Source organism: Schistocerca americana, chromosome 1 (assembly GCF_021461395.2).
Source record: "Schistocerca americana isolate TAMUIC-IGC-003095 chromosome 1, iqSchAmer2.1, whole genome shotgun sequence".
Classification (NCBI taxonomy): Eukaryota; Metazoa; Arthropoda; class Insecta; order Orthoptera; family Acrididae; genus Schistocerca; species Schistocerca americana.
In genome coordinates, this window is record NC_060119.1 from 1,086,026,374 (window position 1) to 1,086,052,379 (window position 26,006).

The 26,006-nt window shown below is 43.0% G+C and overlaps 1 protein-coding gene across 1 annotated transcript in view; it reads right to left on the minus strand.

The window, feature by feature from the left end:
- The window catches only part of LOC124596505 (solute carrier organic anion transporter family member 74D-like), an 84,306-nt gene that overhangs the window by 3,174 nt on the left and 55,126 nt on the right, over positions 1-26,006 (minus strand). Inside the window, exons 6-9 of the mRNA XM_047135670.1 lie at positions 24,271-24,605; positions 17,426-17,589; positions 12,157-12,260; positions 3,603-3,695 (exon numbers count right to left, since the gene is read on the minus strand). Of these exons, the coding sequence (XP_046991626.1) occupies positions 3,603-3,695; positions 12,157-12,260; positions 17,426-17,589; positions 24,271-24,605 (696 nt within the window). The remainder of the gene's footprint in view (positions 1-3,602; positions 3,696-12,156; positions 12,261-17,425; positions 17,590-24,270; positions 24,606-26,006) is intronic.

Sequence of the window (26,006 nt, forward strand, 5' to 3'; positions counted from 1 at the left end):
CTTCTCAATGTTTCCCATGTGTTCCTTTCTTCGCCAGTTCTGCAGGGAACCTCCTCATTTCAAAAGAGAAGTACAACTTCAAACAGCCTAGATCGCTGTTGAACAACATTTATTGCGATGACCAATTTCAGCAAAGTACGTCGTCATCATCAAACATTTTGCAGTACACTTCACTGAATCTTGATCAAATGTATACTATGTCTATCACATCATAGAATGGTATTTCACAAAAATGAGAACAACAGCAAGCCTAAAATAACGATCACATAAAACAATGCACGTATTGCACTCATTACACAAGCTCATGTTCGCACATTAGCAGAATGAAGGGTCTTCGAAACATCCTCTGTACAGACATCCTCAGCACTAACACTACAGCCTCTCAGTGTGCACATAATATTACTCGTATATTAAAGAGAATGAGAAATAAGCATAATAAAAAACTTGTGCTATTTGTAGAACACAAGGTTAAGAGCTGTGAATGATCATACATTATGACCATTACAATGTTAGATTGCATCATTATCAGAATTAGATACAAACAAAAATTTCAAACCAAGAAATTAATTTAGGCAACAGCAAAATGCTACTCCTAGAGTCTGAAACTAACAGAGTTAACAATATGGAAAATAATATTAAAATGTAAAACTCTAAATCATCACTCGAAATCAAATTCTGCATTATACTCTATTATAGTAAATTCATTGCAGCATAGTACGAAAACTGCTGGCATTATCGTTTACTGATATGATCTCTAGTTCCTGCTGGCCAAGAAAATTGCAACACAGTGAAAGAGGAATGCAAAAAAATCTCTATCCTAATGATTAGCATGTCAACGTGTCTGCATAGTGTAGTTAAGAGCGACACCATCCACATTTTGTCCACCAACTCATGACGGGATGCAACAGCGGCAAAAACGTGGTCCATCGACACTGCCGTTCATTGTTCCGCCGTGATATTGCCGCATGCGTGGGTCAGATCCTACAATAGTCAAGAGAATTTTGTATCGATGGAACTGATGCAAAATTTCATTGGCTCCAAGCGACTAGTGCCCGAGAGGACAGATATGCTGTACACGCAGCTCGTATATTATCCAAACATGCCAGCCCGGCTAGCCGTGCAGTCTAACGCGCTGCTTCCCAGGCGCGAAGAGGTACCGGTCCCCAGCACGAATCCGCCCGGCGGATTAGTGTCTAGGTCCGGTGTGCCGCCCAGTCTGTGAATGGCTTTTAAGGCGGTTTTCCGTCTACCTCGGCGAATGCTGGCTGGTTCCCCAAATTCCACCTGTTACACTGTGTCGGTGATTGCTGCGCAAATACTGTTTCCACGTACACGTACACCGTAATTACTCTACCAGGCAAACATTTCGGGTTACACTCATCTGGTATAGACGTTGTTCCCGGCAAGAGGGGGGGGGGGGGTCCACTGGGAGCCGAACTGCACACCTGCACAATAACCCTGGGATGGGTGGACTGTTGTGCCCCGTTGTGGGATTGTGAACCATTGAGGGCTACGGTGGGACAGAGCCTCTCCGTCGTTTCTAGGTCCCCGGTTTGATTCATACATACCTACATACCCATCCAAACATAACAGTGCGACGACGCTTATAGCACCACGGACGGTTAGCAGGGCGACCGTTGTTGCGACTCTCTTTGACGTCTATACTGATGCGATCAGCAACAACACTGGACACACGATTGGCACCACGTCGTCTCCTCAAATGAATTTCGATTCTGCGAACGGCATCACACTGAGCGTATCTGTTTGTGCAGCCTCCGAGGAGAAAGAATGTTGTCAGATTACTTCCGTCATTTTCATACGGGCACAGCAACTAGATTGATGGTGTGGCTGACACTGGGTAAACAAGATCACGTCTATGCGATTACGTAGGCTTTCCCGGCGTAATAAGTCTTGAAAGTCTCTTCGGGTTTGCTGCCGGATCCTAAAATCAACTTGACTCGATATTTCGACGATACAACTGGTCGCCATCTTCAGGAGAATACTGCTTCTGAATACTCCGAGAAGCAGATTCGTCGGGCTATGAAGTTTGGACCATCTCCGGAGGTGTATGAAGAGAAACATTGATCGGTGGCCTTTCTTCCTTATGCTGAAGGCATATCGTTTAAGATTGGACGAATTTTAAGGAATTTTAACATTAAGAGTGTGTTCCGTCCACCTTCTAAGATTAGGGCACTACTCGGCTCTGTGAAAGATGATTTGGGGCTTAGGAAACCCGGTGTGTACAAATTCCGTGTCAATGTGGGAAGACTTACACTGGCCGTTCGATTCGCACAGTGCATGACAGGTGTATGGAACATCGCCGTTATAAGAGGCTACAACATCCGGAAAAATCGACAGTAGCAGAACACTGCATAAATGATGGACACAGTATGAAATTTGATGAAACTGTGGTAGTTGTCAACATTTCCGGTTTTTGGAACAGTGTCTATAAAGAGGCGATCGAAATTAGGTCGTCGGATAATTTAATCAACAGAGACAATGGGTTTCCTCTTATCAAGACGTGGAATCCTGTATTGTCCCGCATCAAAACTGAACGTTCTTCGGTGCGGCCCTGAATGCGATATATCGTGGCCAGCAGTGTTCCACTAAGGTCGACGCCACCTCCCTGTCTTGGAGGGCAGCACCCGTGATGGGCGGCGCATGCCCCATGTACTGAACGGTAGCCTATATAGGACGTCGATTTGCAGCCTGGCGTCAGTTCTCAGCGGGACTCATCAGCAGAAGCAGCATTCTCCTGAAGATGGCGACCAGCTCGATCGCCGAAATATCGAGTCAAGTTGATTTTAGGATCCGGCAGCAAACGCGAGGAGACTTTCAAGATCACGTCTAGTTCGCATAGACTGTTATTTGGTCAGCAAGATTTACATATCTGACGTGTTAAAACCGGTGTCTCTCCGAGCTCAGTGGCCTTATCTTTCAACAAGATAACACAAGACTGCCTGTTGCACGTGTTCTCCTGACCTGCGCATATAAAAAGGGTGTTCGATTGTCACCCTGGAGAGCACGTTCTCCTGATGTCACACCCATTGAAAAATCGAAAACGTCTGGTCATGGATTGCCGAGATAACAGGCACACCACCGAATGACAGCCACTACGACTGATGGAGTGTGGCGTAGAGTTGAAGCAGCTATGATAAAACGTCCCCGTGTCTGTCTTCCAAGCTCAATTCGGCTAGATCCCCAGTAGGAGCCACTGTTGCTGCCCGAGATGGCAGCTCTGCGTACTAAATTTCGCACCCTGAGTACCGTCAAATCATCTACAAATGTGTTTTTCCTGTTATACGGTACACACACAATAAGCATCTGCTATTGGTGTAACAATTTTTATCACCAGCTCTGTAAAAAACTATAAAATCTACAAAAATGCATTAGCATAACGAGAACAATTTACGATGTTGACGATACCAGGCGAATCGCAGCACTCGTAAGACAAAGCATGTTTTTTTCTAGTATATCAAAGATAGTTCGAGAGTGTACTCTCTCGTTTCTTTTCATTTTTAGGTCTCATAATGTTATCAACCATTTCGAATGGATGGCTGCAGTGCGCTAGCAATGTTAACGTTTTACAGCACAAAACTCACCAAAGACGAAGAACGTCACGCTGAGCTCCAATCCTCTCGAATGATACAGCTTACACGAGTATTCTGCCTCGTCCCAGAATTCACAATGAGAATCTAGAACAGTAATACACATGCAACACTATGAGTTTTGGCTAAAACTACTGACTCAGGAATTGAACAGAAAAATTAGGAATAATCTCACATGGAAGGATGAACTATGGAATAATATTCAAGAAGACGAAGAACCAGTTTCCGCTCTAATGAAAGCAAATGTGTAATGAGGAAGTTTTTTATTTTCTTGTTAACGTATTCATTCCGACTGCACGAAATCGTCCAAAATAACAGTCTACCATACGAAAATTTACATCGATATAAAAGTCATAGACCCAATATTTACTACAATCTTAATTTTTCTAACGTTGCTAACTTTTAAACCTTTGTAACTCAATCTTTTTCACAAGTCCTTTATGCAACTTAAATTTCCATCCAGCCATACAGACTTCGATTTCAGGAACTCTCCCCAAACCACTGTAGGAAAATGCCACATACTTCTTCTGCAGAGACGATAATCATTTCTTGGTCCATCTTTTTCCAGTAAGAGTTCGCGCTCCATCTCTAGTGATCTCGACGGCCATGAAAGTTAAATCCTAATCCTCCTTCCCTACTTCAGTCTGTGTATTTTCCGAAAAACAACTTTGCGACATTTTCATGCAGTTATTTGTCCTGCGCATGTTAAATTTGTTCTCTATCTCTTCACAAAATTATTAGTGTCTTTCTCCATTACCACTTTCTAACGTTCATAAATCAGTACCTTCACTTTTATCACTTGATCCGTCTTCTTCCATGCCCTGCTGAGGCAGCGTGCTTCCGAGACAACAGAATTCCTGTGAGATTTAAATCGGACAAAGGCAATGCTACTGTTTTAATTCTACGGGAGGACTATATTAATATGATTACTGTTTTATTAAGCGGCTCAACATATCGCAAAATAGATAAGGATCCTAATACCCGAGTGGTGAGGAAAATAGTAGACCTTCTGACTAACATTTCCTTACCAAAGGAGGTAATTAAGAAACTAAAACCAAGTAGTTCGGTTCCACCTAGGCTATATGGATTGCCGGAGATCCACAAGGGTAACGTGCCATTACGTCCAATTGTAAGTAATACTGGAGCAGCCACTTACGACTTAGCAAATTATTTGGCGTCTTCGCTCAAACCAATGGTAGGAAAATGTCCACATCACATAAAGAATTCTAGTGATTTTATCAGCAGGCTTTAGTTATTGCAGCTGCAAAGTTATAAATTGTTGGTCAGTTTTGACTTAGTTTCACTTTTTACAAATGTAACTCTTGTGGACTCACTACACCTAATTGGCAGTAGATTTGGAGCTGACATTACAGCGCTGTTTGAGCACACCCTCTCCTCTACATATTTTTTCTTTAACAACGAGTTTTATGAGCAATCAGACGGCGTCGCCATGGTGAGTCCTTTGTCTCCTCTGGTAGCCAATCTTTTTATGGAAGATTTCGAGGAGCGAGCACTCGCCTCAGCCACTTTTAAACCAACAGTACTTTGGCGATATGTTGACGATACTTTTATAGTTTGGCCTCATGGTTTGGATCGTCTGCGAGAGTTCCTACAACATCTGAAATCCATACACGAAAACATAAAATTTACTATGGAGTTTGAGAAGGAGGGTTGCCTGCCGTTCTTTGACGTAATGGTGCGATGTAAGAGCGATGGCACACTTGGTCGTTCGGTATATAGAACGCCCACTCACACAGACCTCTACTTGCAAGCCGCTAGTTGCCACCATCCAGCACAAACGATGGGTGTTTTGAAAACATTGATTCACCGAGCCGACGTCATCTCTGACACCGATAGTTTGCAAATGGAACTGGAGCACCTGCAGACCGTATTTCTGAACAATGGGTATTCGTCCCAGCAAGTGGAGAGAGAACTGCAGACCTGTAAACGACGGAGTAATGAAGAGGAAGAGGCCTTTAAAACGACTGCCTATTTAGCATCTATTGGAAATATTTCAGCGCAAATAGGCAGAATACTATGAAAATATAAAGTGAAAGCAATCTTTCGCACTCCTACAAAAATTTCATCGTTGTTTTGATCTGTCAAAGACGACCTAGAGCTGCGCAAGGGAGGTGTTTACAGGATTCCGTATGAATGTGCCAAATGTTATATAGGGCAAGCGACGCCTACTGTGCAAGATCACATTGTAGAACATCAGCGGCATACTCGCCTTCTTCAGCCTTGTAAGTCTGCCATCGCCGAACACTATTTCCACTGGTCATGTCATGAATTACAATGAGACAAAAATTGTGACCCATAAGTCTAACTTTTGGAGTTCTATTATTAATGAATCCGTGGAAATACGGCTGTCTGACAATGAGTCTCTTATTAATCGTGACGGCGGTTGCCAATTGAATTCGGCATGGAATCCAGTCGTCGAAAAACTTCGTGTTCTCGTAACCGGCGTAGTTCTATGATGAAATCGCGGGAAGACAATCGAACTGATATCGATGCGGCGAGTTTTCACGACGGAGAGCGCGCGGCGCAGCAGAATCAAACGCGCTCAAGTAGCGCACGCGCAATGCCAAGTGAATCCACCACGCATATACCGGAGGGGCCTTAAATACGAGAGCTCACGGAGTTTTTGCCAGTATCACCTGAAGATGGCCAGAAGACTCTGCGCCGAAATATTGTGGCAGGAAGTTCCAAACATCCGGCATTTCCCATGAAATTTTGTGGAACAACAGAATTCCTTCTCTCATTTCCATCTACGATATCAATTTTAATTTTATTTATTAATTTTTTGTGTTCAGTACCTTTTATTCATAGTTACTTTACACCTCATCGACACCTTTTGGACGAACAATTGTAGTGTTAGGCGTACCATGCTTGCAATGATCCCATACTTCCTGGTAGGATAGGGACGCTCCTGCGTAATGTTGCTGTAGGGGTAAAATGCCACTGTACAGCCTCAGCTATGTTGATGTAAGCGCCATAATTTCTTAAGCAACCGCAAACCAAAGTTGACTTTAAAACCTCAAACATAGAAAGAGGTAATTACTCTTGCTGTAGGCGTCTGCAGGTATCTCAGTAACTCGTTGACACTTGCATCGCATACAGAGGGATTGGCACAAAAGTAAACAGAACTTGGCTTGCAGGATGGCTAGGCCATAACTTTAATTGCGTCCTCATGACGGGCAGCAGTGGCCCAGGAATGTACTGTCGACACTACAGGAAATGGCCTCGCTGTAAACTTTACGACCAGAGGCGTGCGGCGTAGCTGTGTCAAATGCCACATGCCAGAAGCCATGTTAGCAAACGTGAGATCTTCGGCACGTGTAACCACGTTGGAATATATCTTTATTCCCAGCCTTTGTTGCCATACCACAAGGTATTAAGGATCGTTATCAGTAACAATTTAGAGTTGCATCAAGTGAACTGAAGAAACCTATCGTGTAGTCCCTCTTTTCTTGGCGGGGAGGGGGGTGATAACGCCATCGGCGCTTCGTGGTACAGATACAGGCACCGAAAACATTGCGGAGACATCCTGATCTGGTATCAGTCAAACACCGCCAACGGTTCTCGGAAACTAATAACGGCGCGCAAATCTTGTTCAAATGCGTGCCAGAGATGTTGAACACGATTGACGTGACGTTACCGAGGAGGGGGGGGAGGGGGGGGGGGGAGACGTGGGAAGGGGCGGAGGGAATGTGACGGGGAGGGGGTTACGAAAGCGTTGTGATGGACGTAAAGTGTTATAACCACTCCGTCACAAGTCATTACGTATCGCACTGCAGGCGAAAGAACAGATGCCAATTAATTACGTTTCTGACAACGTTAATCCTACATGGCTCGCCGGCGAGATACAGTGTCAGAAGCACCAGTGGTATCATTTTATCATATGTAAACGTCCCCTACATGACAATACCTAGCTTTTCTTTAAATCGAATCAGGAACATCGATACAAATGAAGCGCAAAAAGATTTATTTCTTTTGTTTCAAATCACCTGGTATGAGCGACAACCACAGCTGTGATGGTATATTTCAAAGGATGAAATCCGCATTAGATGCGTCAAAATGATTTATTAATGACGACTACCTTCATGACATTATAGTCACTTCTTCTGGTAACAAACTGCCAATTCGTAATTAGAACTATCTTCAAACAGGAACTACAGAATTAATATAATGCAGATTTGCATGTGAAGCACGCGGACCTTCCAACACACAATGTGCTTCAAATTTTCGTTAGGATGAAAAAATAAAAGTCTCTTCTGCACAAAACTGGCGTCATAAAGCGCGCAACCGTCATGAATAAAACAGCCAGTGGATTAAAGAAAGACGTAACACCAGAAACAATTTTCTTCAATAACAACCGGCATCATGGAACGTTGAGAAGAACTCCTAACCTTACCGAACATACGTGGTACGTCTTCTCTGATGCACAGACTGGATTAACAAATCCCGTCCTAGGAAAAATGCACAGCAGTGCATGCGCAGAGACAAGGGAAGCAACTTAGCGGGGCACTGGCCACAAATATACGTGAAAAGAAACGGCAAAGCGCCAGACTAAAACACTGTATAAATGCGGGTAAGTATTGGAAGATAGAGAAACACTGTACACACCGAAAAAAAGGGAAAGATAGCAGATCTTAGCAGCATTTCCAACAGGAAGGTAGTACAGTAACGTAACACAGAATCACAATTACATGCGAAATATTAAGTAAGAGAAGGAGTAGGAGGAGGAAGGAAAGGAAGTCACAAAAGCCATGGGAAGAGGGTGACTTTCCGCATACGAGGTGTGAGAGAAAAGTAATGAGACTGACACGCAACAAGGGATCTGGCTACGCTGCTTGTTCTACTTGAGTTCACTGTGTTCATCCCTTCCAGATGCTTAGTCCGAGTTTCAGCTCCGTACAGCCATCAGATGATTTTTGAGAGCGCCATCAGTCAAGTTGTATTTTTGTTGTGTGTTTCGAAAGTTGAACAGCGGAATTTAGAGCAACGTTATGCATCAAATTTTGTGTCAAACTTGGGAATCCGCGAGTAGGACCTCTGAAAAGTTGAAGCATGCCTTCGGGGAACATTCCTTATCAAGATCACAAGTTTTTCGCTGGCACAAATCATTTTTGGAAGACCAAGAACATGTTTAAGGTGAACCTCGGTAACAGAGACATTCAGCTTCAAAACCCGATGAGGACGAAGAATCTAGCGTGCTCTTGTGGTATCAGAGTGACGTTAAAAATAAGTATGTTGGGTGACTGGTTAACCTTAAACACTTCCACCGTACACAAAATTTTGACCCACGTTTTGCACGTGTGAATAGCTTGTGCCAAAACAGAACCGAGAAACTTCACAACAGCTGAAGGGCTATCGGAGAAACTCATACGTAGATCTTCTTGAGAAGACTGCCAATGACCACGCGTGGTTCAGTCGTTTGGTCACAGCTGATGAATTCTGGGTTCTTGAGTACGATGCTGAGACAAAGTAGCAAAGTGAGGAGTACCACACTGAGACATTTCGACCGAAAAAATCTCGAATGAGCGAGTCAAGTATCAAAACAATGGTGATTTGCTGACAGTAAGGGTATAGTGCATAAAGAATTCGTTCCTCCAGGACAAGATACAATGACGTGCTTGAAAGGCTCAGGAAAAGGGTGAATCCAATGAGACCAGACATTGGAAACAAGTTGATGCTGCATCGTGACAACGCCCATGTGAAACGGCCACTTCTATCAGGGAATTTTTGAACTCAAGGGGCATTATTGTTGTTCCACAGCCCCCCCCCCCCCTCCCTCCCATTTTGGGACTCTGAAGAACATTCAAAAGAATGTGACCGACATGTTAAACGCCCTACCAGTTGAAGCCTTTCAGCGCTGATACCAAGAGTGGGGACAACGACTGCGCCAGTGTATAGCTGCTGAAAGGAACTACTGTGAAGGGAACGATATTGTTGTTTGAAAACTAAAAACTCTAGAAGGAAAAAATCTGTCCATCATTTTCTCACATACCTCGTAACGCGGGAGAGAGAGTGTACATCGAGCGCCCATGACCTCACCGCTATAAGATCCGGCGAGGTTCCATTCTTCACCGATTACTGTTGTTCGTCAGTCTGGGACACTTACCAGATACAACTAATGGACAAAATAGAAAAGGTCCAAAGAAGAGCAGCACGTTTCGGTACTGGTTTGTTTAATAACGCAAGTGTTTTACGGAGATGCTCGTAGAAATCCAACGGTAGAGGCTAGAGGACAAGTGTTCTGCAGGGTGGAGGAGAGCCAAGCGACTTATTACGTCTTCCTACATACATTTCATGGAACGGTAATGACGAACAAATCAGAGATTGAAGCCTATATGGGAGCTTACCGGGTGTAGTTCCTAGTGTACGTTGTTTGCTAATGGAACCGGAAAAGGGGGCGTGGAGGGCGAGGGATATGGTAGCTGTAACAAATGTACCGTGTGCTTGCCATTATGAGGTTGGGTATAGATTTAAAGGTACAGCTACATCTACATCCATACTCCGCAATCCATCTGACGGTGAGTGGCGGAGGGTACCCTGAGTACCTCTATCGGCTCTCGCTTCTATTCCAGTCTCATATTGTTCGTGGAAAGAAAGATTGTCGGTATGCCTCTGTGTGGGCTCTAATCTCTCTAATTTTATCCTCATGGCTCTTCGCGAGATATACATAGGAGGGAGCAATATATTGCTTGACTACTCTATGAAGGTATGTTCTCGGAACTTCAACAAAAGCCCGAACCGAGCTACTGAGCGTCTCTCTTGCAGAGTCTTCCACTGGAGTTTATCTATCAACTCCGTAACGCTTTCGCGATTACTAAAGGATCCTGTAACGAAGCACGCTGCTCTCCGTTGAATCTTCTCTATCTCTTTTATCAACCCTATCTGGTATGGATCCCACACCGGTGAGCAGTATTCAAGCAGTGGGGGAACAAGCATACTGTAACCTACTTCCTTTGTTTTCGGACTGCATTTCCTTAGGATTCTTCCAATGAATCTCAGTCTGGCATCTACGTTACCGACGATTAATTTTATGTGGTCATTCCATTTTAAATCACTCCTAATGCCTACTCCCAGATAATTTATGGAATTAACTACTTCCAGTTGCTAACCTGCTATATTGCACGTAAATGATAAAGGATCTTTCTTTCTATGTATTAGCAGCACATTACACTTGTCTATATTGAGATTCAATTTCCATTCCCTGCACCATGCAACAATTCGTTGCAGATCCTCCTGCATTTCAGAACAAATTTCCATTGTGCAACCTCTCGATATTCTACAGCATCATCCGCAAAAAGCCTCAGTGAACTTCCGATATTATCCACAACGTCATTTATATATATTGTGAATAGCAACGGTCCTACGACACTCCCCTGCGGCACACCTGAAATCACTCTTACTTCGGAAGACTTCTCTCCACTGAGAATGACGTGCTGTGTTCTGTTATGTAGGAACTCTTCAATCCAATTGGTCTGATAGTCCATATGGTCTTACTTTGTTCATTAAACGACTGTAGGGAACTGTATCAAGCTCCTTGCGGAAGTCAAGAAACACGGCATCTACCTGGGAGCCCGTGTCTATGTCCCTCTGAGTCTCGTGGACGAATAGCGCGAGCTTGGTTTCACACGATCGTCTTTTTCGAAACCCATGCTGATTCCTACAGAGTAGATTTCTAGTCTCCAGAGAACTCATCATAATCGAAAATAATACATGTTCCAAAATTCTACATCTGATCGACGTTAGAAATATAGATCTATAGTTCTGCACATCTGTTCGACGTCCCTTGTTGAAAACGGGGATGACCTGTGCCCTTCTCCAATCTTTTGGAACGCTACGCTCTTCTAGAGACCTACGGTACACCGTACGTATTGACCTTTCTGCTATGTCCATCACGATGGCAGCCAGTACTGGGTCTGATAAAAGCCCCTTTCGAGTGATACTCTCAACTATTCCATACGTCGTGGCGACTGGAACTCTCCCTAATGAAAACAGCAGCTTTCCCTGGCTTAGTTGGTGTTCCTGTTCTGTTCCGAAGATGGAGAGCTCTGAGTTTCAAATTTCCTGGTCGTTTTCTCGTTTCCGATGCATTCAGGAAATTATTCTTCCTTCCTTCTTCGTCACTGCTGTCTGCCAGTTCTCCATAACAGTCTCCAAAACGCTGCATCTCACTCTTCATGATCGACATTTGACGGTTTAAATTCTCCTAATGGACAACTTCTGAAACTGTGAAATATTTTAGCTACGTTTTGCCGTGTAGCGTATACAACTAGTCACACTGTATCTTACAAGCTATAAAGGGAATCATGTAACACTCGATGATAAAATACATGTGGAAAACAAACTAAAAACTGCACATCCTAGATCATATGTTGAACTAATAATTATTATTAATCCATTAAGACGAGATCGAATCTCGTAATTCCGCTCATAGTGCCTACTAAATCATCTTGGTACAGTTAATTAGCACAAAGACAGATTTATTATCTTTTCCAAAAGTCAAATAAAATGTGCGCGTTGGGTCGTTACTCACCAACCAACGCTCTGAAACCAAAGGAGATGGGTAGCAGCGCTAGGAGGCCCACCACAGTGTTGAGACTTCCCAGGCCGATGGCCTTGTCCTCCGGTTCAAGGCATCTGCAACAGGTAAAGCCCACTCCAGCACAGCAACACACACAAAGATTGTTTCAGGTAATGTATGCAAGCTTACTGTTACCAAAACACCGTAACCAAGAAGACTGGGGAAATAGACATTGTAATGCAGACGAAAAAATAAAAAGTTGAAAGCAAAATGTAACAGCTTATTGAGTTTGTAGGAATACCTTTCTACAGGATTAGCCTAAAGGAAGTACTGTCGAAGTTTTACAGGGAGGAGACTTTTAATAGCGGACTGAAATACATCGTTCAAATAGTAGGTCATCACCATCATCTGTATGTTTGTGGCTGTTCACGGATGATGCTGTTGTATCTACAAATTCGCATCATTAGAAAATCGTAACGAAATTCAGAAAGACATGTAGACAATCTACGCTTGGTGCAAGAAGCGGCAGTTTGCCTTCGGCGTAAACAAATGTAACGTACGGTACATAAACAGGCAAAAGTCTTCGTTTGTGTATGATTTCACGATCGCTAAACAGTCGCTGGAAGTAGTCATGTCCGTTAAATACCTGGTAGTAAATATATGGAACAATTAGAAGTCGAGCGCACACTTAAAATCAGTCACAAGAAAGGCAGATGCCAGAATGAGTTTCATTGAACAATGCTCACGAAACGTAGTGCACACACGGAGGTAGGTTACAAAACACTCGTTCGACCAACACTGCGATACTGGTGCTCAGTCTGGGACACATATTAGACAGGGCTAATAGAGAAGACAGATAGATGACAGCGTGTTTAGAGACAAGGTCTGTAACTCTATCTAGCTTCGTGATATTAGGCATTGTGAAGAATAACCAAAGAAATTATTTAATTTACAAATTTTATGTTTTACATGTAAGAAAGCAAGACATTGTTCTACTAATCTACGATCAAAAATATTCAAGAAATGTATAACTGTTGAGATAATGAAATTCGTTGATTGAAATGGGTATGCTATCAAATTTCGTTATAGCATGCCAAATTCCGTGACCTTATACATCTAACTTTGTGGTCATGTGCTTAATTCCGTGTTATATTTACTTTGGATTATTACAGTTCACGTGTTACACTTCTCATTCATTTTCACTACCGGCGTCATTGCTACTAAAATACGCATAAATGTTACACGTAAATGTAGTAGCATCGGGTAAATCTATGGACTATCTTTCACAGAACGCTCCCCGACACTCAATCCAATCAATTTTCTTTCCACAGCAGTAGCTCTTGTTGCAAGCGGAGTAGGTGTCTTTAATTTTATTGTTCTTTGACTTCCGTTTTACTCTTTTCTGTTTACCACCATATGAGGATGTTCTCTTCACAGGCGTCGTCAAGTTTCGCACCCTTAGAAAGCTATCAATTGATGGTGTAAAGATTGTTGCTGAAATGGACGGCTCTTTACGATCACCCAAGCACTTACATGTTTCTTCCACAGAGGAAATGCGACTTTTTGGTGCTGTTGTAAGGGCCTCATCGGGAACGTCTTCACAACTCCTCTGAATTTAACAGTGGACATCTCACTGCGCTCTTAATTCTACCACCCTTGCTTTTAGTTCTACCTAAGGTGGTTTTGACTTTTCTGTATGCTGAGTCAGTCCTTCCGACAATCGTTCCTTTTTCGATTTCTAAACATTTCTCATGCAGTCATTTCACTTTAGTTTCCCTGCACTTCCTATTTATTTCATACCTATGAGACTTGTATTTCTGTATTCCTGAATTTTCCTGAACATTTTTGTATTTCTTTCATTCATTGATCAAATGAAGTATTTCTTCTGTTACTCATGGTTTGTTTTGTAGTTACCTTCTTTGTACCTACGTATTTCTTTCCAACTTCGGTGACTGCCCTTAATAGAGATGTCCATTCCCCTTCAATTAAAATACCTACTGAGGAATTCCTTATCGCATTATCTGTAGCCTCAGATAACTTCAAGTGTATGTCGTCACTCCATAGTACTTCCGTACCCCTCCTCTTTGTGCTTTGATTCTTCCTGACTAGTCTTTTAAATTTCAGCCTACTCTTCATCACTACTAAACAGTGATCTGAGTCTATATCTGCCCTTGGGTACGCTTTACAATGTGGTATTTGATTTCGGAATCTCTGTCTGACCACGATTTTATCTAACTGAAATCCTTCCGTATCTCCTGGTCTTTTCCAAGTATGCCTCCTCCTGTTGTGATTCCTCAACAAAGTATCCGCTACCATAGCTGAAATTTATTGCAGAACTCAGTCTTTCTCCTCTCTCATTCCCATTACCAAGCCCATATTCTCCTGTAACCCTGTCTTCTATTACTTCCCCTTCAACCGCATTGCAATGCCCCATGATTATTAGATTTTCATGTCCCTGTACGTACTGAATTAGCCGTTAAATATCCTCATATAATTTCTCTATCTCTTCATCTTCGGCTTGCGGCGTCGGCGTGTGTACCTCAACTATCGTTGTCGGTGTTGGTTTGCTGCCGATTCTCATGAGAACAACCCTATCACTGAATTGACCACAGTAACTCACTCGCTGTTCTACCTTCCTATTTATAACGAATCCTACCATTTCCTGCTGCTATTTATATTACCCTATACTCATCTGACCAGAAATCCTTGTCTTCTTTCCATTTCACTTCACCGACCCCCACTCTACCTAGATTGATCGTTAACATTTCCATTTTCAGATCTTCTAGCTTCGGTACCACGTTCAAAATTTGACACTTCACGCGCCTACTCGTAGGCGTTAGTTATTCAATCTCTTTTTCGTGGTCACCTCCTCCTTGGCAGTCCCTTCCCGGAGTTCCGAATGGGGGACTAGTCCGGAATCTTTTGCCAATGGAGAGATCATCGTGACACTTTTTCAACTACATGCCTCATGCCCTGCCGATTCACATTACGTGTCTTTGTTGCAGTGGTTTCCATTGCTTTCTGCATCCTCCTGTCGTTGATCATTGCTGATGCTTCCGCCTTCATACGCGTAGTTTAATTACATTATACATTACTACATTTATAGCCTGTAACCACAAAACAAACGAAAACATTACAAATATTTCTGGTACCTCTATCGCACCCGACTTTTGCTGTTTCATGCACAGGAATGACAAAGGTCTTTATACCGCTGTACGAGCTAGAATTTACACGATTTTTCTCAGGCGCTGCAGTCATGGACTGTGCGGTTGGTCCCGGCGGAGGTTCCAATCCTCCGTCGGGCATGTGTGTGTGTGTGTGTGTGTGTGTGTGTGTGTGTGTGTTTGTCCTTAGGATAATTTTGGTTAAGTAATGTGTAATCTTAGGGATTGATGACCTTAGCAGTTAGGTCCCATATGGTTTCACACACATTTGAAAATTTTTTGATTTACATGATTTTCTCGTCATGGTCATTTCGTGAGATTTACCTGTTGCGTGTCTCATCTTGTAACGCAAACTGTCCAAAGTTGAACGATAAGACTCTGTGATGTGCGAACTGCCTCGCTTGTACTGTCTGCCACTGGTAGCCGGGGAGTATCAAGGGTGTGCTCTCGCACTTCCTGGACGAACTCCTTGCAAAAGGTGCTGCTCTCCTTCGAACCTTTTCTGTTTCCTCCTTTAATCTATTTGGTAACGGTCGTAGACTGCCGGGAAACCATGGTTTCGTAAATCAAAAGTTACTTGTTTGTTAAGGTTCTTCAAACGCATCGCAGTCTAGCACCTCATTATCCTACAACTGCTTTTATGAGTGTGTTCAGTTAGTTTTGGACTGCTACAGACGCTTGCTCCTAGCTGTTTTATAGTTTTTATATTTCCCAGTGACTGCTCGTCATTCGTGCAATCGAGAAATAATGGTTGTCTGCGGGTGTCTGTGTTCAGTACGTCACAGTGGTTTATGTTACGGGTTAATTGTCAGTCCTTGCAACGAACATTCATCCGACGACGAATTAGCGCAATGTTTTGTACAGACGACTGCTACAGTTTACCTACGTCAAAGACAACACAACTGCCTAGCTCAAGTGTTGTCAGATTTCTCTGGCCATGGTAACAAACGAACAAATTTTGGAAGGATGTTTACTTCAACACGAGCCAACGTTCCAGGCGCTGGAAGATCTCTCCGCATAGTTACACGAGGAATAATAGTGTCGCTCTGAACACTGTCCAGAATCACTACTGTGAAATGTCTCGTCGCATGATTCTCTGTATCGTCTTGAGATGGACGTTTAGCAACGATCTGTAATATAACTAACGCCCTCTGTATCTGTCGTTCTGAGGGACTTCTTTCCCATGATTTAATTTCCTGAATGCTCCACTCGGTAATGTAAGGATGCTATCGTCCAATCTCTGTCAGGCCTTTCTAGTAATGTCCCACTAAACGAAATAAGTGCTGCAGGTCAAATACCGCAATTATTGATCTTAACTCTGTACTGTAAAGCTGGCTCTGAGCACTATGGGACTTAACATCTATGGTCATCAGTCCCACAGAACTTAGAACTACTAAAACCTAACTAACCTAGGGACATCACACAACACCCAGTCATCACGAGGCACAGAAAATCCCTGACCCCGCCGGGAATCGAACCCGGGAACCCGGGCGCGGGAAGCGAGAACGCTACCGCACGACCACGAGCTGCGGACTGCACTTTAAAGACAATAGTTTAAGGGCTTCCTGGAGGACACTGGTTACAGTACTTGCCTCAGGACTGTGAGGACTCTGTTTATGACACTTACCAGAGTACTACGGGGGCAATGGATATGGGTCTAACCTGTGTACTACGATGACCCTATTTACAGCTGTTACCCAAGTAATATGACGATAGTGGTTATGGGTCGTACTTTACCACTTAGAGGACACTGGTTATGGGTCTCGGCTTAGTGTTACGAGAGCACTGTTTATTGGTATTAGCTATGTACTATGTGAACACAAGTACTGGGTTATTACTATGGAGAACTGTTTATGGGTGTTAGCAACATGCTACGTGGACTTTGCTTAGGGCCTTAGAGACCTACTTAAGTACCATGAGGACACTGATTACAGTACTATGATAACGCTGGTTATGAACTTTATCTGAGTACTATGATGGCAGTTGTTACTCGCCTTAGCTTAATACTTTGACGTCACTACTTATGGGTACTAGCCTAGTACTATCGGGACACTGGCTACGGGTGTTAACTGAGTACCACGATGCCACTAGTTACGAGCGCTGGTTGCGGGTATTACCTGAGCACTATGAGGACACTGGCGACGTAGGTGGTGCTTCGCAGCACGGCTGCGAGCACCCACAGCACTTGCAGCACCACCCAGCGAGACGAACACTGTTCGTAGTCACAGGAGCCCAGCTGCGCGAAGCCGCCGCCGGATATGCACGAGCAGGTCTTCAGGAACTGCAAAGTACCCGTAGGAGCTGGTTACTATCTCTGGGCAGGTTCGCGGCTGTTAAAGATCAGCAATATCCAATGAACTCAAGAGACATCAGTTTCAGGAACAACGTTATCCATCACTTTATGAGTAGCGTCATCAGAAAGTACGCATTTCCGAAAAAATACGAGGGTCACTCCAAAAGAAATGCACACTATTTTTGTAAAAATATAGTTTTCATTCTGTATTTGTGAAAGTTTTACAGTGTATAGATACATCCTTCTCACTTGTTTTCAAACTTAGTTCAACCTGTTCCCTTGAGTGGCGCCGTTGCAGCATGTCTTCAAGATGGCTGCTACACTTGACGTTCATCAGAAGCAACGTGCTGTCATAGAATTCCTATGCTGTGAAAATGAGACAGTGGGGAACATCCACAAGACGTTGAAAAAGGTGCATGGAGATGCTGATGTCGATCGCAGTACAGTTAGTCGGTGGACAAGCAGGTTACGTGATGAAAGCGGCTACGGCAATATTGAGGATTGTCCTCGCAGTGGCAGGCCTCGTACTGCACACACTCCAGACACTGTGCAGAGAGTTAACGAATTGGTGACTGCTGACAGACGCATCACAGTGAACGAATTGTCACGCTACTTTGGGATAGGGGAAGGAAGTGTTTGCAGAATAATGAAAGTGTTGGCGTTAAAAAAGGTTTGTGCTAGGTGGGTTCCCAGGATGTTGACAGTGGATCACAAAGAAACAAGAAAAACGGTATGCAGCGAACTTTTGGAACAGTACGAGAATGGTGCAGATGTATTTCTTGGAATAATTGTGACAGGTGATGAAACATGGCTCCATCATTTTTCACCAGAGACGAAGAGGCAATCAATGGAGTGGCATCATGCAAATTCATCCAAGAAGAAAAAAATTCAAAACCACACCTTCCGCTGGAAAAGTTATGGCTACGGTGTTTTGCGATTCCGAAGGACTCTTGCCTGTGGACATCGTGCCAAGTGGAACCACCATAAATTCTGATACATATGTGACGACACTGAAGAAACTTCAAGCTCGAATGAGTCGTGTTCGACCACATCGGCAAAAGCAGGATGTTTTCCTGTTGCACGACGATGCACGGCCACATGTCAGTCAAAAACCCATGGAAGCGATCACAAAACTCGGATGGACAACCCTGAAACACCCACCTTACAGTCCTGACCTGGCTCCATGTGACTATCATCTCTTTGGGAAACTGGAAGACTCTCTTCGAGGAACAAGGTTTGAAGATGATGACTCCCTTGCGCACGCTGCAAAACAGTGGTTCCAACAGGTTGGTCCAGAATTTTACCGTGTAGGTATACAGGCGCTGGTTCCAAGATAGCGTAAGGCAGTTGAGAGGGATGGAAATTATGTGGAGAAATGAAAATATGGTTCCTAAAGGATGTATCTACACACTGTAAAGCTTTCAAACATGGTATAATAAAAGATGGATTTAAAAAAAAAATAGTGTGCATTTCTTTTGGAGTGACCCTCGTATTTCAGGTGCACAAAAATAAACTGCGGCTTTTTGAACTGGCAGCTAGCACTTTGGGTGCTAAATAGGTATGTTGTCCATGCTCATGAGAGCCCAAGAAGTGTGGTATTCACGACTCAATACGCCCCTTTTGTTTATGTTAGAATTGCCCTTCGTCTATCATCAAGGTGACTTTAATGAAGGCTGTAGACCCGTGGATATATGGTCAGTGTTCTGACGAGAAAAGAGGCTTCAATCGCCAAATCGCTGCATTCGATTAGAGTACAAATGACGGTGGACAATTCTTTACCGAAGGATGATACGCAAATGTAGCTAGTAAAATTCTAAACATCTCTGACCTATCCAGTGACGATGTCCAACAGTAGTAGGAGTAACTCAATTCCTTCGGAACAAGTGCAAAAGCTCATGCTTTGAGAAATGAAAGCGACACTGATTTCCGACACCGTTCAGCCATTCGTCGAAACCAGAGGATTCCTTGAGAAGATCCCAGCAAAGGTGTCGATACGTCGAATATCGGAAAAGAAGAATTAAGATGAACACGACGGGGTCTAACAACCACTCACTTTATACATGTGTTAATGGTAAACTTTTTACTAGTGTGTATCTGAAAAAATGCACTGCCCGAGAAAAAAGCAAATTACTCAGAAGATATGGTTGGATATCAATGCAATTTCATACGCATACATACAAATCGTCGGCGGGTAAGTACGTGGTTGGAGCTGCAATTCTCTGTGTCTGGTAGAACGGCTACCACAGAGCATTAGTGCTCTTCGTGCTTAGCGCTGCTGCCAATCCTTTAGGGTATTCAGCGTGTCCCAGGAGGAACGATCAATGTTCAGGGATATGACAGGAACGATCGTTCCAAGCAGTCTAGTGAACATGGACTATAAAACGCATATCTTAAGAGCTAAGAGCACTTGTTCAGTAAGACAGGCGTGCTTCATAAAAGCGAAGACGAACAAGTGCTCATTAGTTCTTGAGTTACAGACCATGTTCGCTTGACTACTTTTTCTCGTTTTGGTCTGTACTATCTCCTCAGAAACTATGGAAAGGAAAGACCCTTACAGCAGAAGAGAGATGTTTCACAGTAAAATGAAGAAGTGCTCATAGCTCTTGAGGGAGAACGTTGCTGAAATAGACACACTATTTCAAAAACGCACTAAATCCACAGTTTTGGAGATATGGCAATGAAATTTTGTATCACGCTTTACATGAAAGTAAAACATTTACATATAAAATCTGTTGCTTATATATATTCAACTTTTTTGAATGAAATTTGAAGTTTTCTCAGAAAGTATTCAAGAGATTTCTATAAAAACTTCTCTGTTTCATCTCTTTATATGTTATAAGCTTCTCTCATGAGTTTTTTGGAATAGGTCAAATAGGTGAATTTTCATAATATTTAATTATAATTCCACAAGTACAATTTTAAATTTATGCAAAATTCCAAGCACTTTTCCCCATATCTTAGCTTGCAATCAGAATTTCAAAATTTGCTCTTGAGACAACGTTTATTAGGTTTACAGTAATATGTGTACAAAATCTCATAATTCTAGCATTCATATAATCTGAGGAAAAGGTACATATACTTTAAAAAACAAACTTATCAGGAAACGCAATTTAAAGTCCAACCTAACTTTTTTCCTTATGTCACTTCTTTAGAAGACACCACACTTGTACTCTGGGTCGTCTTTCCCTTCAAGGCTTCTCTTCTGGTTTCTTGTTGTCTGTCTTCTTTCCTTTACCAGGTCTTCAACTGACTTCTCAGCTGCATAGACGCGCTGTACATCTATTTTTCTCAGGATATCTTGAGTAAAATTTCCTATTTTGAAGCCCATTCTTTCTAATACTTTCATCCTCCCGACGTTCCCATCATTAAATACAATAACTGCATAATAAGTTGCAATTCTGACAACTGTGGCAGATGCAAATGTGTTTTTAGGGCATCGTTTCGGTATGAGCGAATTTAGAGACTCATTTGGATTTTGGCTTTTGCCATGAACACACTTTTTGAGAAGTGTAGGATCGCCCAGAAACCTGTAATTGGGCTTGACAACATCGAGGACACAATTTGGAAGTATCTCATTGTGGATATATGAGTTGTTATTCCTTCGATCCTGTAGATATTTACACCAACTATGTGGTACAGAGGATGAAAGAGATGTTCATCTGCATTTTTCAGGCATTTTGAATGCGATTTCATTATTGAAACTTTGGGAACTTACGGTCCATGAATTGTACTAACAAATAAAAAATAAATCGAAAATTGACATTTTTGGTCAATTTCATCAACGTCCCCCCTTAAGGTATCCATTCCCGCCATATCCCTGGATATTATATTGACCACTCTACCCAGGCCACCTTGAATAAGGTGCGTGACAGCGTCATATGCTGACTGATCACTGTCAAGGACACGAAGATGCCGGGTACCCTCGTGAGACAGCGCCAACAGTTCCTAACAGAGTCTGATAGGGGTCTCTTAGTCGGTCTCCATATAGCAGGCTGGTCGAATCACGCAACATCCAGATTTGTATGGCATTCGAGTGTGACAGTGGCCCAATAATGGACTGAATGGGGACGCGAGGGCAGATACACTAGTCGTCGAGATTCCGATTGCCCATCTCTGATCGACACAAGGGACGATCGCCATACCGTGCACAAAGAAGGCTGTAACTCCTTCATATCCGAGAATGAAATGGATCCCTGCAACATTCGGTGTCATCAGCAGCGGCCAGGCTAGGGGAATCCCGTCCCATTCGGCTGCCGTTAACACCACAGCACAAAACGACTGCGTTGAAGTGGTGGTAGCATGGACTGCCGATCAATTTGATGAATTGTGTTCAGCGACGAATCGCTGTTATGTGCCACCCCAAATGACAATCGTCAGTGACTATGGTGGCTATCAGGTGAGAGGCTCCTGTCTTCCTATGTATTGGAGAGCACAGCAGAGTTATTCCTGAGGTCATAGTGTTGGAAGCAATCGAGTTTGACTTGAGGTCACGGCTAGTGGCGACTGAGGGAACTGAGAGAGCACAACGGTACGTCGCAGACGTCCTGCATCCTCACATGTTGCTTCGAATCCGACAGTATTGCCGTGCCATCTTTTAACAGGAAATGCCCGTCCAAACATAGCACGTCTGACTATGAAATGCCCTCGTGATGTTAAGGTGCTCCTAAAGCCAATAAGATCCCAGACCCGTTCGCGGTAGATGATGTGAGGAGCCAGCTAGGACGTAAACTCGTTCCAAGGGCCAGTGTGTTCAGGAAAGTAAAGTTCTCTAGAACTCAAAAACAAAAATTTCAGAACGGCTGAGGAAGGATGTTCTCGAGTTGATATATCTGTTATCACCAATCCAAGGAGAAACTTCTTTAATCTACCTGCTTCTGAAAAAGCTTCTGCTATCTGTCACACATCCCGTTATCAACAACCCATCTGAGTTTGAGAGTAATAGAGATATTCGTAAGTACAACACTAGAAGGAACAATGATATTCATTACTCTTTAAAGAATGTAACTTCGTCATAGAAAGTGGTCAAATATGCAGCTAAGAAATTCTCTGAAATCTACCCACAGAAATAAAATTTCTGAGAAATAGACATTTTTACAGGAAAAACCTGTAAATGGCCAGCATGTAGCTACATAATTTTTCCTCATTTTATGTATATACATGTGTGTGTGTGTGTGTGTGTGTCTGTGTGTGTGTGTGTGTGTGTGTGTGTGTGTGTTTCTGTTGCTAGGGACTCCAGGACAGATATGGTTTGTCCAGGATGCAGATGATGGGTAAGTCTTTACATAAATTGATTGTGGTTAGAGCTTAATTGATGGCTTAAGTGTTAGCGACTTTCATATGAAGGTACGTGTTTCCTAGCAGATACTGGAAGTAAACTTACTTGCAAGAGACAGTAGCACAAAGCAGCACTTACAAAGGAATGCTATTAATGGGAGCAGGAAATGGCGAATGAAGTATCCTGCATACTACTCCTGATACCAACTGGCTAAAAGGCATGAATGTTAAACCAATTTCAAAAAGCTGCCAGTAGATCGCAAAATTGAGGTACAGCTGGCAGCCACCACAGATGTTGGAGGCAAGTCATGTTTTATATGGGATGGAGGTGGTATTTTCAAGTGCTTAACATATCTGAAGTTAGAAGTCATTCTTAGTGGCTTTTCTGAGTTGAGGAAGATATAAAAGTTTGAAAGCGTATTCTCTTATGTGGTTGTAGAAATCTGCTTTATCATTTTCCAGTGGACATAGAATTCTGCTTTGTCATTTTCTAGTTTCCTAGGCCAGTGTTGCAGTTTAGTAAGCATGGTCATATTTGGCAAGAGGCCTTGTGTCAGAGTGTGAAGCCATTAACTGGAGTTGGTTTTTAATAAAAGTAGCGTAGTTGATTTCTTTTGATTAGGTAGAAACCTGAAGAGTGTTATTTTTGTGTGACTATTTATGTCTTGACTTTGAAACAGTTATAACGTCTAGTTTTTTTATGTATTTTATCTGTGGACATTTATAGAAGTCATCTGGAGAGAGTGTAATGGCTGCTAGTTGTGTATGTTCTCTAGTCCCGTGGCTGGACCTTGGAATCTTGCTGAATGCACACTGACAGCTGAATGGCATTATTTATCAATTTGGTATAAGTGAAAATGAATCTTTCAAACTGATACAGGACGTTTTAACAGGCAAACAGTGCAGAGAATAATCTGGGTCTGTCAATAACCATTTCCAAGTAAGTTTTCGGGACAATATGTCTGATAATTTGTCTCACATGCAGCTCATCACTAGGAGTGCACGTATTGTGGCCATATCCCTAGTGAGACTTTGAATGATCGCACGAGTTCTTTGAGGACCAACATAAGCAATGTTTCATCCGGCGACCCTGCCAGGATCTTAGTCTGACAAGCACCGGCCTTCATGCTATTTCATTACCCCTTGAGGCAGAGTAGTATGCTCTGAACACAAACAATGTAGAAATGTTAAACGAAGATTGAAACATCAGCTACATGCTGGACACAGCCATCTTCCAAAAAATAACAGAAACCACCTGTGGTGTTTGCAACAGCCAAGAGGATGAGCCTCAGGAGCCTTCAGAAATGATATATTACAAAATGTCTGATGCTGAGCATGTGAGGAATGTAATAGGTTGGCAGAGCTAGGTTAGTCTGAGGCTGCTGAGCGACTCACACCAGTGTACGCGCCGATCTCGGTGCAGCCGGCGAGGCAGGCAGAGTAGTGGGTGTGGCGGGTGGTGACGCTGCAGACGGGCGCGAAGTCTGCGTCCCTGGAGCAGCGGCAGGCGGAGTTGCAGGGCTGCAGGAACTCTGCGGGGGCGCCGTCGCGCTCGCCGCTCACCGACAGCTGGTGGCAGCCCAGCCACAGCTGCGACAGCGACAGCACTGCGCAGCCGGTCAGAGCCGCGCACACCCAGCCCGACAGGCAGCGCGCGCCCGGCTGCCGCCACGACACCACCAGGCCCGCGCACGACACCACGAGTGCGCACACCACGGGCTCCAGCAGGCCTGCCGCACGTACAGTGATCAGCCAAAACATTATGACCACTGCCCACCGCAAGGTTACATACCGCCTTCATAAGAAAGGGGACAAGAGGGACTTAAATAATTATAGACCAATCTCATTGCTGACTTCATTTTCTAAAATATTCGAAAAACTTATGTATTCAAGAGTGGTCTCACATTTAAGGGGGGTAGGACGTCAAACGGGCCGACTTGGAACAGGACAGGCACCACAGGACATTTTAATTTCCACTGTCTTTACTTTTACAAATATATTCATAAAACTTTGTCAGAATGACCAGGAAGGATTCAGCATTCACAATCATAGCAGTGGAAGTTCAAAAACATAACAAAATAAATTTTTTTCACATGTGAAATTTCACCATTTTTTCGCTTACTATCGGCTGCATTTGTTGCTATAGGCACACTTTTCTTCATGAGTAAGAGAGGTTGTTCGATGAATTTAGCACGGCATACAAACCATACTTACATGTGCATGAAAATCTAGAATTTTCCAAGTCTATTAAAAATGGTGGTAAAAACTGAGTTAATTATCTATAAAATTTGAGTTTTTTATAAACATGAAGTTTAAAATGTAACAGCTCATTCATTTATTCATAAATTAAATAAATTCTAGAGTTTCATACAGCTGTAAGTATGGTTTGTATCATGTGTAAAATTCACTGAAGAATCTCTCTTACTCATGAAGAAAACTGTACCTATAGCAACAAATGCAGCTAATAGTAAGTGAAAATATGGTGAAATGTCACATGTAAAATAAAGTTTATTCTTATGTTTTTGAACTTCGAATGCCATGAGTGTGAATTCTGAATCCTTCCTGGTCATGCTGATAAATTTTCATGAATTTATTTGTAAAAGTATTGACAGTGGAAATTAAAATGTCCTGTGGTGCCTCTCCTGCCCAAAGTCGAGCTGTTTGACGTCCTACCACACTTAAGTGAAAATAATTTACTCAGCATGTCACAATTCGGATTCCGGAAGGGTTACTCGACTGACTCTACACATTTACCCATCAAATAGCACAAGCTGTAAATAACAAATTATCGCCAGTTGGTATTTTTTGTGATCTGCTTCGTGATACATTACCCGTGTTAAAATGGACCTTTTACCAACTGCGGAAAGGCCGATATCGTGTTGATGTACGGCTATTTTGATCAAAATGTCCAACGGGTGTGTGCTATGTAAGCTGCTCGGTATCCTGGACGACATCATCCAAGAGTCCGGACCGTTCGCCGGATAGTTACGTTTTTTAAGGAAACAGGAAGTGTTCAGCCACATGTGAAATGTCAGTCATGACCTGCAACAAATGATGATGCCCTAGTAGGTGTTTTAGCTGCTGTCGCGGCTAATCCGCACATCAGTAGCAGACAAATTGCGCGAGAATCG